This window comes from Rhipicephalus microplus, chromosome 1, assembly GCF_043290135.1.
Source record: "Rhipicephalus microplus isolate Deutch F79 chromosome 1, USDA_Rmic, whole genome shotgun sequence".
NCBI classification, from domain to species: Eukaryota; Metazoa; Arthropoda; class Arachnida; order Ixodida; family Ixodidae; genus Rhipicephalus; species Rhipicephalus microplus.
The window spans coordinates 219642327-219656086 of record NC_134700.1 but is presented as its reverse complement, the minus strand read 5'-3'; the positions used below and the strand labels follow the sequence as shown (position 1 = coordinate 219656086).

Here is a 13760-nt window from a genome sequence, read left to right as displayed (position 1 = left end):
CCCAACTTTCCATTTTGTTACATTGTACACTTGCAATAGTATTACAAGTTTTACAAATGCACATTAGTTTGGTATAGGATACCTTTGAGAGCACTAAGCTTAAAATAAAGAACGATGGAGTAAAGCAGTGAAATTCATGAGTCATCGTACAGCCATATATTGCAGTACTAAGGCCTCTCCTGATCTCCAACCCAGACTGTCCTATGCGAGCAGATTCGATTTTATGCCTCTAAATTATAAGTTTTTGCCATCATTACCTGCACTTCACATATCCTTGTGTGCATTCTGATGCTCGATCTGACCATTGGTGATCTGCGCTCATCAAGTGAACAGCTCTGGACTACTGTTTCCTTTTAAAGGAGCCCTGCAACACTTTTCCAAGTAATTATCAATTCATTAAAGAAGCTTATTGCATCGCAAATTGACTGCTGCAATAACTTTTACGGTCTGTTGGGAAATAAGTTGGTTAGTCTGAAAATGTCACAACTTTTAGCACTTCCTTCAAACACTCGGCTTGCTTTCAGTGTGACTGCATGCCGGCATGTGGCAGCATCCTGCGGTGGCAATGGCCACTCTGCAGCTCGCGATGCTCAAATCAGCCAGGGGGTGAGGACATTAGCTATACTGGCGTTTGTCAAGAGATGAACGATTTTTAGCCGCCTTCCGGAGCTGTAAATTTGAGGACCCTCTGCACTGCGCTATATTGTTTGGCTCAAGTATTTAGGGGTGAAGCTCCTTATGGTGGGGCGTGTGCTCCCCCCCTCCCCCCCATTGTCGCACATGTGTAACCTGTCGCACATACCGGCCCTCAGGCAAATGTCCACATGTCTACATGTTACCAAAAATGTAGCACAGCGTCCTTACCACGCTCTCAGTGTAACCTGTCGCATATACCTGCATACCAGTGGCTTACGAAAAATGTAGCACAGCGTCGTTACCACGCTCTCGGCGTTAAAGCGCTGATAGCGGAAATGTGGTACATACTCTCCTTTCGTGCTTGACGGTACTTGTATATGATATATGATAAGAAGCAAAACGGCGGAACTTGAAATGTTCACTAGATGGACCGATAGTTGCACCGATAGATGCACGCACGAATGGATAGATTGACGAACGCTTCGCCTTACTCATGATCAATCTTTCCGTGAATATGCTATGATTTTTTTCAGGAGCCTGACTGCCACTCAACGTTTTCTGACCATGCTAAAGAAAGTGTGGCAGTAGTTTTAATATCTACTAAAATACATGCTACCCCTGTCTGGTCCGCAGCGCTTCTTGGGCTATTGACCACCTCTGATGCACTCTGCGATCTTCCCATCTCTCCAAGTTATGCCTATCATTTCTCATTCCACTGCATGCTGAGTGGTCCTTAGCTTCTAATGTTTCAGTGCTACTTTCCATGGTTCTGTGCCATACATGGGACCTGACAAAACGCAATGGTCGCACTCCTTAGTAGCTGTGGTCATGAATTGAGAATGTCTACAGTATATGGAGCAGCCCATCCTATTTATTCAGTTGATTTTCTTTACATCAGTAGGCTCCTCAGTTAATATTTAGCTTAGACCTATTGCACTGATTTTAGGGTCCGGTGGTCTTATCACAAATTCTCGTTATCTTTTACTTGGCCTGTTTCTTCTATAATGTTTTGCAATTCATTGCTATGAGGCGTACCATGTTGTCTAAAGACTGTAGATGTGTTGGTTATTCTTTGTTCACCTTTACTACAGTGCTTCTCGACAAGCAGTGAATAACAATGGGGAAGCAGTAAATAACAATGAAGAGATTGCATCATCCCGACAGACCAGTTTCTAGATCGGGATTTATTCCGCCTCATGACTGCTGGTGTACACTGGGCTTGGTGCCAGCACAATTTTTAATTGTGTTATTTTGCATAATTTCATCTGAACGGTTAGCAGACACCAATATGTCATTACTTCAACATTGGGTGACAACTCGTACTGATATGTTGCTGGTAGCATGCAGCATTTTTCATCTTTAATGGCCCCTTGGTATGTAGCTGCTTATGAAGGAGGAGGGGAGAGGTCATATGAGCTACTTGCCATGAGTTTTCAAACAAAAATGGACTAAACGTAAAGACTCGTACTTTACGCAAAGTACTATCATTGCTTTCTGGCACCAAAAAAACCCTTTATGATGCGACAGTACATCAAAGAGAACAGCTGGTGGAAAAAAAAAATGGCTAAGTTTGCAGTGACAATAACCTCTCACCAAGAGCAATTTCTAATTACTTGACTACAAGCATTTAGCATCCGTACATTTTTTTACAGCGAAAGCTGTTATGAGATCAGAACACGGGTCACACACGGCCGCTGCCGGCGTCCATAACCAGTATTGCAAGAAATAAGAAAAACTCTGTAAATAAAAAACACCAAAGTGACAATTGGATTCGAACCCGAGTCTGCTGTGTGACAGCCCAGTATTCTACCACTGAGCCACGTCGGTGCTAAGAACTTGTTTGTAAACTGGCCTTAGGCAGGCCTGATTTCAGGAAAGGAATCGTGTTAAAGATGAGTAATAAAGCATTTTAGAACATCTAAGGAGCAACCAGGTGTCACACAATTCGAATTGCATAACGAGAATTTCCAGCCCATTAGAAAACTTGTTCTCGATTGCCTATTAACTGTGGTGCATACCCACTTCAGGTGCAATTTTTCGGTGTCAGCCACTGCACAAAAAAAAAAGCACTAAATTCCTAGCAAGTGCGTAGCGGATATCACACTTATCTATGACCAGAGTAGGATACTAAACATGGTGATAATAAAGGCCATGCAACCTCAGTTTGCAATGACAGGATTGCTGAGTGTTTGGGTTTGCCAGTCGAAACATGTGCATCCATAAGAGGTGGCACATCAATTCCATGGTGGTGGGCATGCTACTTACTGTTTGTGCAAACAAATAATCATTTACTATAACAGGGAAGCTTACAAGCTTAAGGTAAGTGAAGTACAGTGATCCAAGCAATGCAGATGTTCAGGATCATAAGGACTTGAAGACATGAAATATACTCGAGCAAGGCGTTTCATAAGTAAATCACTATGCTGCAGTATATACTATGGATGTTTCTGGCCATTCGTGTTGCATTTTCTACGTACATTTGGTACTACTACTTTTCTGTTATGTAACAAAACTAGCAAGTGTAAATCAAAGGGCTAGATGAGCCCTCTATGATCAGGAAATTCTGATTCCAAAAGTGAAGGGTTGCAGATGGACATGCCTCTGCAGCCTGGGTTCGCAGAGCTTTTTGATCACAAGTGGTTTGTGCCCTCACTATGGTGTTGTTCACTGATGCAGCTGGCCAGTGCTTGTTCATGTATTAAAGCCTGCCAAGTTTGAAAACAAGCTGCTTGTATAAATAAGTGTCCATCTTCACGGTAGCTTCCTTCAGAGTTCAGTAAGAATGCTTTTTTAATGTAATTTGCAAATTTAATGTTGAAACATGACTACAATGACATATCAAAACTTTCTCATCACTTCGCAGATGCAACTAGCTGAAATGGGAAAGTAAATGGTTAGTAGTCATACGTGACTCCAGCTGCAGGGTTCTGTAGGGTTTTACATTGTCTCATAGGAGATGCAGCTCTGCACCATGTCTTTGATGTTCTTGTTCTCCATAGCTGCAGCTACTCTTTCTTTGTCGTTGATCTGCTTGCTCACTGCAAAAGCAAGTGAAATCTGATATCATTACATGTTCTTCAGTCTGTTAGGAATGTTTTTTTTAATATTCCACTAATTACGGTTATCTGCAATTCAACAAGTAATGTCTGTCTGATATCATTACATGTTCTTCAGTCTGTTAGTAATGTTTTTTTTAATATTCCACTAATTACGGTTATCTGCAATTCAACAAGTAATGTCTGTCTTGCACAATTTAATTTGGTTACATATACTAACCAAACTGCCATGGGAACATTACTTCTAATTGAACAGAAACAGTGGCCTTACATTCAGCAGCGGTTGTGTGAGAACCTTCCTTGATAAAGATATCCAGCTGGAATAAAAAAATTCCACCTATTTTGCAATAAAGTATCAATTATGGCGCACTGGGCAGGCTACACTTCAGCATCTCTTACTACTATGGCATTGATAGCAAAAACAAAGTTCGATATTGTGTAGAGAACGCGTAGTTTGGCGAGTAGACAACCGGAAGGTAGTACACGTTTTCAGTGTTTAGTTTACTGGAAGCAACACGTTCAACGCAGGCTACACACCTTGAAACTGTAAGGCAAGTTTTCCTCCAGTTTCGTCCTCACACAGAGTCCTGTATAAGTAAAAATTTAGAGAGACAAGTGTCAACTTGCAACAGAGCTCCCGTCTGCTCACCAATAATCGCAGCGAGGTGGCAATGAGGCACGGTCGGTATCAGGGTGACGCTTACGTAACTGTAGGCGTCTCGGTCGGTGCTCACGCTTATCTCTTCCTCGGATACAACGCTAAGCTCTTCCAGTGTTTGAGGCTTCTCGGGATCACGAATGTCCTTTATCAGATCTGAAAGCAAAACAACACACTCCCTAAAGCAGTCCGAAACGCCACAAACCACTAACTTAAGTTGAAGGCTTGTCTACCGTAGACTTCTTCAACAAGCATCCGAGTTCTGTCATCAAGAACGCCCATTTTTAGAACACGGCAGAGATGTCACGATGGACTGGTTGCAAGGGACATCAAGGATGAGACTATAAAAAAGAACCGTACACTTATATAGGGTAGAATATTTATCTGACGCCAAATAAGCTAGAACCAAATAAGAGAACTTATGGCAACACATTGTTCAGGTTAGAAATCGCGAAAAGACGGGTGCGTCAACAGGCAGACCGTTACCTTGGGAAGCTTCTTAGCACATATTTCGTGGAACAGCAGAAATCGCAGCAGACGCCGAGGCATTTCGTGCCTGCAGCAGCTGGTCCGCCATCCAGATTCTATTCAGATCCAACAGCGTCTAGTTCTATCGTACGTACAATCCAAAAAGAGCCAAAGCCGATCACTTTCCAGCTGTGATTCAACAGCAGCAACATCGCGATTGCATCATTCAAGAAATTTCTGCACGTCGTACGCGTGCGCAGCTGTTTTTTTAATTAATTGGTATCCCTTAAAATCTAGGTCATCAGTTGGCGATCTTTGATGTGTCAGAGGAGCACTTTATGACTTTCGGTAGACTGAGAAGTGTTTGAATACGATGAACCTCCACGATTTCTTTCGGTCCTTCATGGGCTTCCCACCGCGCAGGGAACCAAGGTGAGCGAGTCCCGTCTGTTCGATCAACGGCGGCCTCTGGCGCATGCACGACATCTTCTTTTGGTTCCGTTTGACCTATACTGAAGATCTCAATCACTCTATGAATGTCTGCGCAGTTTCGGCGACCCTCAGCACCCTGACACTGGTGGTTTCGGAAGGGACGACAACCCGTATGAAGGATCGATGTTTGGCGACCCGTGGGATATGTTCAGACACCTTGACAGCGTCTTCCGCAACTTCGGGCTGACCGATTTCCCGCCTTTCCCGCACGGTAAGATATTTTGGATTGCTGTCCGAAACCACCGAGTAACGTGTACGTAATCTGTAATGCAGGGAGCGACGTACCCGCCATAGAAGGACCAGGCCCAAGTGAGCCGGGACATCTGCGTGATCACATGCTGAAAGTTCCAGACTACCATGAGCCGTTCCTGAATGCTCTGGATATGGTAAGAAGCAAGCGAATATCATGACGAGTTAGCTGCAGCTTGAAAAGTGTAGCACAGATTTCTTGCTGAATTTTTTTGCGACCACAAAACATAAGTATAGCCCTGGTTCTGTCATTGTGTGGTGCTAATGGCGTGTGTTACCGCGTCAATATTCGCAGGAACTCGTAGTCCTGCTTGAGTTTTGAATCGCACTTTTAGGGCCAGTACCACTATGTATTTCTGCGTACTGCACAATTATGCAAAGCTTCGCGTGTGTAATATCTTCATAATGGAAACAACTTTTTGTTCACCCACATTATAATTTGATGATTCGAGACACAGCTGATCTGGATCTCATTATTTACAATTGATATGAAATGATATGCATCTCTTAAAGCAGCATTTAGGTTGATCTTATAACAAAATTTGGAAACTTATTGTTAGAGCTTGAGATGCAAAAAAGCCAGCACATGACTCTTAGTTGAAAGGTTTGTTCAATGTATTTTGTCAGAATAAATTAAAATAGATTTTTTAGTGGTCGGACTTGCAATAAAGCATTAGAAAATGCTCCCACATTACCCTACATGTTTCTTATACATGTTCTTTTTCCCCATGGTTGTGTTCTTGCTTCTGTCCCATGCTTGTTTTTTTAATGCTCGCACAATATTTGATTAATAGCATATGTTCAAATGAACTATCATTGGTAATGTAAAATTTCTTCTGTGCAAGATTTTGTTGCTTGTTTTTTGTTACAAGTAGTCTGCCGTGGTGGTACATTAGTTACGGTGCTCGGCTCCGTAACCACTACAACTGCGGTGCTCCTCCGTGGCTGCATCCCAGTCGCGGTACTCACATTTAAATGGGCCCTAGCTGTCAACAGTTGAGGTATTATCCAGTAGTTTAAAAGATGATTATTTAGCTCTATCTATTTTGATAGTAACACCTTTTCAAAGTTTAATTCTAGAACTGTGAGTAAAATTACTTGCTGGCTTTTTCTTTTGATTTGTAAACCAAACCTTGTAATTTTGTTTATTATCCAAGAATATGCTCCACTGCTACTTTTCACTTGTACTGATATTAGGCATAAGATTGAGTTGAGTGCTAATAAATATATTTAGAACAAAAATGTGAGACAGTTGTATAACAGATGCAGTGCCTTTCAAAGCTCTACCCGGAGGAGTTATCGTGCACTGTTGATTTTGTAGGCATATAACACAGTTACATTTATCATGGGAATACCTTTAAGCAATAATAATAATAATAATAATAATAATATTAGCAATAATTTTTTGATTATGCTCAAGCCTGTGCAAAATATTCTGCAAAGATTGTGAACCCGTCCAGTGACACGTCAGGCTAGACAGAAAGAAAAGACTGTTAGTCTCGTATGTATGCTAGTCCATCACCAAAGGGCAGGCTAGAAAGCATTTCTGTTAATAGATAACTAGTAGAGATGTCTTAATGGTTACATTGAGGTGGTGTCATTCATGCAGTGTCACTTTAATGAAGTCAGAATTGTTTTTGTAAGGGAGGTTAAATTACTGTCTTATTGAGTATGGTTAGCATTGCACTTCCTCTTATGTATGAACTCATGTGAGAGCACGGCTCAGCACAATCTTGTGTTCTAGATCGGCATGATACACATCGCAAAACGTCTCGTTTATAATAACAAGATAAAATTTGTCTTGCAGTTTCCACACATGCCCCCAGGGCCTGCCCAGCGAGAGGAACATCCGTGCAGGGACATGGGTAAGATAGGGAGTCCTGTCAACAAACTTTTGGGATATTTTTCTAAATGGCCTACTTGAAATAGGCTTTCCTGAAAACAGTCTCAGATAAGGTCATAAAGCAGTGTCATAGAACTTAATACGCACAGGTTGTTGCAAAACTCGAGGCTAAACTCTTTTTTTAGTCTGGTAATGCTTGTGGAAGCAACATTTTTATATTGATTCCAGGAACATGATTACCTCTTGTTTAAATGTAAAAAAAAACTGCCAGACTTGCACAAAACACGTAGTATAGTTACAGCAAAAGCTGGAAAAGCAGTTTTCTTAGAGCTAGTTGTAAAAATTTTTGGGGCAACTAATACAAGTACACTTGCGAGGTGCCCTTGGACCATTAGTCAGCATGACGTTTGTGATGATGTGGGGAAGCATCCACTATGCCATTTTTTGCCATGCTGTGGCGTAGCATGGTACTCATTACACACTTGTAAGGCATTATGCTTTGGTTGATGATGATGAAGAATTATTGCTGAGCGTTTTGTTTGTAAAGGGTTGGAGACATTCGGCGGCCCACTCGTTATGCAATTCACGCCTGGATGGTATTTTACTCTTCTACCCCGCTATATTATTTATGTCAACATGACTCCATCCCCGACATGAACCCTGTATGGATCTTTCTGTGAAGGAGTTTTAAGCAATGGTGTGGCTCTGTCGTAGTATGATAAACTGCGACGCAAAGGACGAAAGCTCAAATCCCACTCTATCCTGAGTATTTGTTTTTCTCATTTCATTATTTTTCTTATTTCGTGTTATAGCAGTTTATGGACATAGACGACGGACAACTACGCCACCAAAATCGGCTGCTGTAATCTCTCAACAGCTTTGCTCTAAAAACTCAGCTTATAGCACTTCAGAACTTTTTTATGCCTCCAAGATGTCTTCTATATGGAGTGTGTCAAGTAGATGGCAATGTTCGGTCGCAAAGTTTTAGTTTGAGGCCAGGGATTTCTGGAACTTCACCAGATGTCACACGGCGCTTTTATACTCAGGCAGTGACATGCTGAACAGTTGAGATGGCACTGTTAGAACATGAATGCTGTTCGCACTCACAGCAACAGATGTACCAACTTTTCCTTCTATTCGTGACTGCAACATGAAAATATCATGTAATGTCACGAGTACTCTGCAAAGTTTGGCCTTGATGTTATTTCCCGACAATTCTCCACCTAGAAAGCTACCATCGGCATCCAGTGAAATGCGAACATCAAAGCGCATGGCCCAAGCATTAGCTCATGCGCACCATCTAGTTATCACTGTTGACAGGTGTGGACATCTGGTTTGGTACCATTTTGTGATCCCCCTTATGTGTGACATTTTTGCGGCTGTTTTTGTTCTGATATGTTTATATTATATGTTTATAATGGCGGCAGACATGGGTGTGTGAGCTGCTTGTGGTAATTTCGCTTCAATTTAATTTTTTTGTTGTCACTTTCTTCTTTTGAAACAACAAATCTAGAACAGAAGCGAAAATATTGCTCTACTACTATGTCGGGGTCATGCAGCGCTGCCAAAGTGGGGGTACGCTCCTGTTGTGGTGATGACTATACGAAGCACACTATACCGTTGCTATTGCTTGGGCCTCACACCCCGCTTTTTGTATTTCATGTGATGCCCGTAATGCCAACTCAGTCAATCTAAAATAGAGTTTAATGTTTCTGTCTAGTGTCACATTAGCATACTATACCATGGTGTCACAGTTGCAACAACCTACCAGTTTGGTTCAGCTGTCTCAATGATGCCTGTACATTTGTGCAGATCTGGACGAGCATGTTGCTAGGGGCGGCCTGGACAGCCTGATGGCCCCGGTTCCGTTTGAGGCACCTCAGCAGCCTCAGCAGGCTCCTGCTTGGGGAGGCAGTAGTTCACTGCGCACCTTTTCTTCGCATAATGGGGTATGTGAATGAGGCTGGCCTTATTCTCAACATAGCACAGTGGCAGAGGCAACAAACACTATCACAAATGCTTTGGAACATGGAGAATAGTGTCATGTTGTAAATGCAGTGAAAAGTGTGCCAGTGCCCAAACTGTGAGTCGTAGAACTTCAATGCAGGATTTTGATCCCGGATATTAAGGGAAGTGTCACCCAGAGTATGACGACAACCGTAAAGTGTCATCAAAATCTGATCAGTGAGTCAAGTGCATAGACTAAGTATTTGTGACCTATACATTTCATTGCACCGATGCTCCTGAATATGTTCCTGAATGTACACTGCCGCTGTTGGCTCACAAAAAATGTTTTGCTGTTGTGTCGGCAACAACATTGAGGACACATGCTGGGTCTTGCACTGTGCGATAGCTAGAAAACAGTTATTAGCAGCGAAAAGTGAGAATGTGCCAATATCAAAGTTATGGAAAATTGGTAGAATACAAAGGCAAGAAGCTTTATCGCACTGATGGAAAATTTGCAACAGTATTTTGCAAAATGGCTTCTCTGGGATCATTCAACTGCATATGGTGCTTCACAACAGTGAAGTACATATTGTCAGATTATTGCCACGTGCAATATTATTTGACATAAACAAAAAAAAACAAACAAAAAGGCCTCTAGATGGCTTTACGTGCTCTATTTTCCAACTTCTGTGTTGGAACATCTAGTTTTTTGGTAGTGAACTAAAGCAAAGTCTAACATTTCTAGTTAACCGTTCACATGCAGATATGTATGACCAGTGTCATTATAAGTACGCTTAACTGTACTCTAGTTTGTTTGTTTTCTTGTTTGGTAGTGGGACGTGCAAGCTATTGCGAAATTACCGTGCCCCCCCCCCCCATTCACTTCCTTGATGTAATTCTTGCAGAAAGTTCAAGAACGCACAGTTGTCAGGGATGCCCAAGGCAATGAGGAAGTTACAGAGCGCCGTAGCCTTGGTGACAGGTCCATGACCGTTCGTACCATCAGGAGACCTGATGGAGTGACAGAAACTCAGGAACAGTACATAAACATGGATGAAGGTAAGCTGAACGTCATCCTTGTGTGCACGCTTCTCTAGTGTAGAAATCTTCACAAGGATTCCACACAGATATCCTATGAGACAGGCAGCAAGTAAGTTTATGACAGCCAAGAAACTCAAATGTTAGCAATAAGACTGAAGAGAATCATCAGTTTGCCTGTCAATGAAGCAGCTATACGCTGCTTGCACTCGCCAAGTTCATAAAAAGTGACTGACCCCTGCATTCTGGAACACTGCACGACTTGAAATTCCAGTTGAATGTTGCTCTTGTGTGCCTCTTGTGTAAAAAAGTCCAGCAAGAAATTTCTGCTTCGATATCTTATTAGACAAGCAGCAAGTATGTTAGGACAGCCGCGAATAAGAAAATTGCATGCTGGTGCAGACTCAATCAGTACGGCTACTATTTAAGGACAAAAAAGGGCGGGGGCATGCAAACACAGACACAAAAAGGAACGTGCCAGAGATATAAAGTACACTTAGTTGTATTTTAGATGTCTGGAAGGTATGAATGCACTAACACATACTATACATACAAGCACAAATACTTGAATACAAGACAGCTATGTTTGCTCGTATTACAATCTTAAAGCTTAATAAGATCTAACCGACAATCATGCCAAGGAAAGTATAGGGGATGTTATTAAAAGTAATTGTAATGTAAATGTGCAGAGAGAAAAATGGACGGAAAGATAACTTGCCGCTGCCAGGGACCGAACGTGTGACCTTTGAATAATGTGTCCGATGCTCTACCAACTGAGCTACTATGGCGGCTATCCCCTTGTCCACTTAGCGGCGTATTTTTGTGGCTGCCTCTATCACAGGCAATAAACTTCTGTAGTGAGCCCGTTCGGTGGTTATTGAAAAAGTGTTGTAGGGCACCTTTAAAAGCATAATGTTTAATCAAATTCAGTACAAAGGTTACTGAGAAGAAATCATTGGTCATCTATTTCGGAGTTCCTCTTTGTTAGTATGGACTTGTTTTTAAATCTGAGTATACTTTTGTGAAGTACTTTAGAGGCAGAGGGATTAAATCGATGACTTTTTCTCTGCAGTATGGTTCTACTGCATTTGAACTTTGATAAAAAGAAAAGAGAAAGAGAGACTGCATTTGATTTTTATATGAAAGCCTATACTACTTATTTTTAGACCAAGGACAGGCACTACACATGTTAAATATACGAATTGAGGAAAGAATGTGTGCTGCAACACAGCACCAGTGGTCGATGCAGAAGTTAAAGTAAATCGGCAATACTATAAAAAAAAAGCTTGTTTTTTCCCCCGATAGATTACACTAATAGTATTCCCATATTCTTTGAAGGAAACGGAATTCATATTGTTCTGACGAGAACACGTGTTGGGAACTGGCCGAGATAAATTAGCACAAAAAATAAAACAAGCAACACAGGAAAAGTGACGAAGACAAGCTTCTTTTTTAAAGCTGCTTGTCATGTCATTGTTTTTGCTATTTCGTTTAAGCCAGTTGTAAAAGACTCACTAGCCCAACAATTGATTCTTCTAGGTGCTGGAATGCTGATGATAATAAGTGAAATGTGTTCTTCAATTTTATGCTATTCGCAGGTGATAAAGCAGCATTTGAGCAGATGTGGCAGAGTGCAGCTGCTAGTCCCTCAACTGCGATTCCCTCCGACCACAGTACGACCGATTCGGCCATCTTCCGCCGGCTCTTTGGGTTCTTTCCATCGAACAGGTCACAATGAACAGTAGTTGTGCATGTCTTCACGGGAGCGCTACGAGCACTATAGACGAAGCATTTGCAATAGTGCAAGTTGGATGTTAGGTATTAACAGTTTCTGCAGGGGTACAAGCTTGTTGTGCTCTTATTAATTAAAAAAGCATAATTATGCAAGGATGATGCAAAAGCACCATGAAGATGTGCTATCACAGAATTAGTAAAACAAGGCTTGAAAGGTTTTGTGAACCCAGTTTATAGTTACATATACATTAACTCAGTTTTGCCAGACAGCAATGTAAAATACTATTCATCAAGATTCTGCATGCTTACTCTGTGGAGCTTGGCAAGATTTACTATGAACCAAGTTTACTAATCATGAAGCCATAAACTGAATATATCAGAAAGTTGGAAAACTGTTGTATGTATTATATTGTCAGTTGTTACCATGCCTATTGCAAGCTTTTGTAATGAGAGTTTTGTCTGTCACTTGTTACCATGCTTCAAGCATTACTCTGTTGCGAGGCTTTGCAATGAATAGAATTTTGTGTTTGTGTATACTAGTCACAATGGCTATTTTTTGTCTGTCAGAAGCTGATGCATGTTGTTTTTTTTCTTTACCTGTAGCTTGAGAGTTACTTTATATCCAGCTTAACTAACGTAAAGAACTGTGATACCTATACTGTGTATTATGACGAATGCTTGTGTTTTTCCAAAATACTTCAAAGGCAGGTTAGATATAACATTATACTCTTGTGCCTTTTCTTTTTATTAAAACATTACATATCTTAGTCGAAGGTAGTAGTGGACTAAATTTTTAATTATTGGTTGCACATCTTCATTGTTGCTTGCTTCTTATAGTATTTATTTGCTTGATGCCTCTTTAATTTGTCTTATGGGGTCTATGGGTGATGGCATTGCTTTCTTATGTATGTGTGTAGTTTTGTATTTTAATACGTACCCTCATTTTATGTGCTAATAAAAAGTGCATTTATTTTGTTCTCTCAGTCTGACTTTCTTCGTTGACCTTACGCAAGATATTTTTTGAAAGGTCAGCATGAGTGTGCAATGTCTCTTAACACAGAACGTTATAAAAGAAAACAGCGACTTTTACACAAGTGAAAGACTTGCGGTGTAGAAAGGCTGATATAACGTCATATATGCGAGACTCTTGTTTCGAAATTTTTTGGCAGGACTACCAATTTCACTCTGTGGCAACTAATGGTGTGACAGTACTGGGTGTTCTCACTGTGCTTGTAAAAAGACGCTTTGTGAATAAAACAGTTAATGGGCGAAAAATTGAAGATGTAAGTTGAACTTGTCGCATTAAATGTCTTGTAGCATGCCTTCACAAGATGCCCATCACATTCATTTGCCTAAGTTGTTGCATGAACTGAGTTAATCCTCATGTTTAATAAAAGGCAGTCAATCTTTTGGTAGTTTTAACACTGAAAAATTTGTATCTAATGGTAGCTGAACTTGATCAACTGTGTAGGGGATCCTCTGTTAAAACTGATTGTTCTGATGGTCAAGAAACTTACAGGTTACTAGGCTGGTTGTTTTGGGGCTTGCTGTGCACAGTTTGTATATAAGAAAAAAAAAAAAAGCAATTGAGCATTGCCACTAAAACAAGCAGTTGCAGCTGACCGTATAAGACAGCAGA

At 41.1% G+C, this 13760-nt stretch overlaps 2 protein-coding genes across 6 annotated transcripts; one reads left to right on the top strand and one right to left on the bottom strand.

The window, feature by feature from the left end:
- Positions 1 to 3422: 3422 nt before the first annotated feature.
- galla-1 (cytosolic iron-sulfur assembly component galla-1) lies at positions 3423 to 4973 on the bottom strand. 5 transcript variants are annotated; one of them, XM_037412492.2, is made up of 6 exons: positions 4837 to 4973; positions 4563 to 4691; positions 4342 to 4506; positions 4230 to 4279; positions 3964 to 4009; positions 3423 to 3674 (listed from the first exon to the last, which is right to left on the bottom strand). In XM_037412492.2, the coding sequence occupies exons 2-6, from the start codon at positions 4630 to 4632 to the stop codon at positions 3574 to 3576; spliced, it is 432 nt and encodes a 143-aa protein (XP_037268389.2). In that variant the 5' UTR covers positions 4633 to 4691; positions 4837 to 4973; the 3' UTR covers positions 3423 to 3573. The 5 variants fall into 5 exon arrangements, with proteins under 5 accessions (XP_037268389.2, XP_037268391.2, XP_037268390.2 ...); XM_037412494.2 differs by having other exon boundaries at positions 4402 to 4506; XM_037412493.2 differs by having other exon boundaries at positions 4584 to 4691.
- A 57-nt stretch (positions 4974 to 5030) lies between these two features.
- LOC119159666 (HCLS1-associated protein X-1) lies at positions 5031 to 12252 on the top strand. The gene is made up of 7 exons (XM_037412491.2): positions 5031 to 5250; positions 5367 to 5521; positions 5584 to 5696; positions 7367 to 7424; positions 9215 to 9351; positions 10255 to 10408; positions 11986 to 12252. Exons 1-7 carry the CDS (start codon positions 5192 to 5194, stop codon positions 12123 to 12125), a joined length of 816 nt encoding a protein of 271 aa, XP_037268388.2. The 5' UTR covers positions 5031 to 5191; the 3' UTR covers positions 12126 to 12252.
- Positions 12253 to 13760: the final 1508 nt, after the last annotated feature.

Excerpts from the sequence above, each read along its gene's own strand:
- galla-1 (XM_037412492.2), bottom strand. The coding sequence starts at position 4,632 with ATGGGCGTTCTTGATGACAGAACTCGGATGCTTGTTGAAGAAGTCTAC. Across the intron at positions 4,507-4,562 it reads TAGACAAGCCTTCAACTTAA|ATCTGATAAAGGACATTCGT; the intron begins GTTAGTGGTTTG and ends TTTTGCTTTCAG. Across the intron at positions 3,675-3,963 it reads TCACACAACCGCTGCTGAAT|TGAGCAAGCAGATCAACGAC; the intron begins GTAAGGCCACTG and ends TTGCTTTTGCAG.
- LOC119159666 (XM_037412491.2), top strand. The coding sequence starts at position 5,192 with ATGAACCTCCACGATTTCTTTCGGTCCTTCATGGGCTTCCCACCGCGC. Across the intron at positions 5,522-5,583 it reads TTTCCCGCCTTTCCCGCACG|GGAGCGACGTACCCGCCATA; the intron begins GTAAGATATTTT and ends TCTGTAATGCAG. Across the intron at positions 5,697-7,366 it reads TCCTGAATGCTCTGGATATG|TTTCCACACATGCCCCCAGG; the intron begins GTAAGAAGCAAG and ends TTTGTCTTGCAG.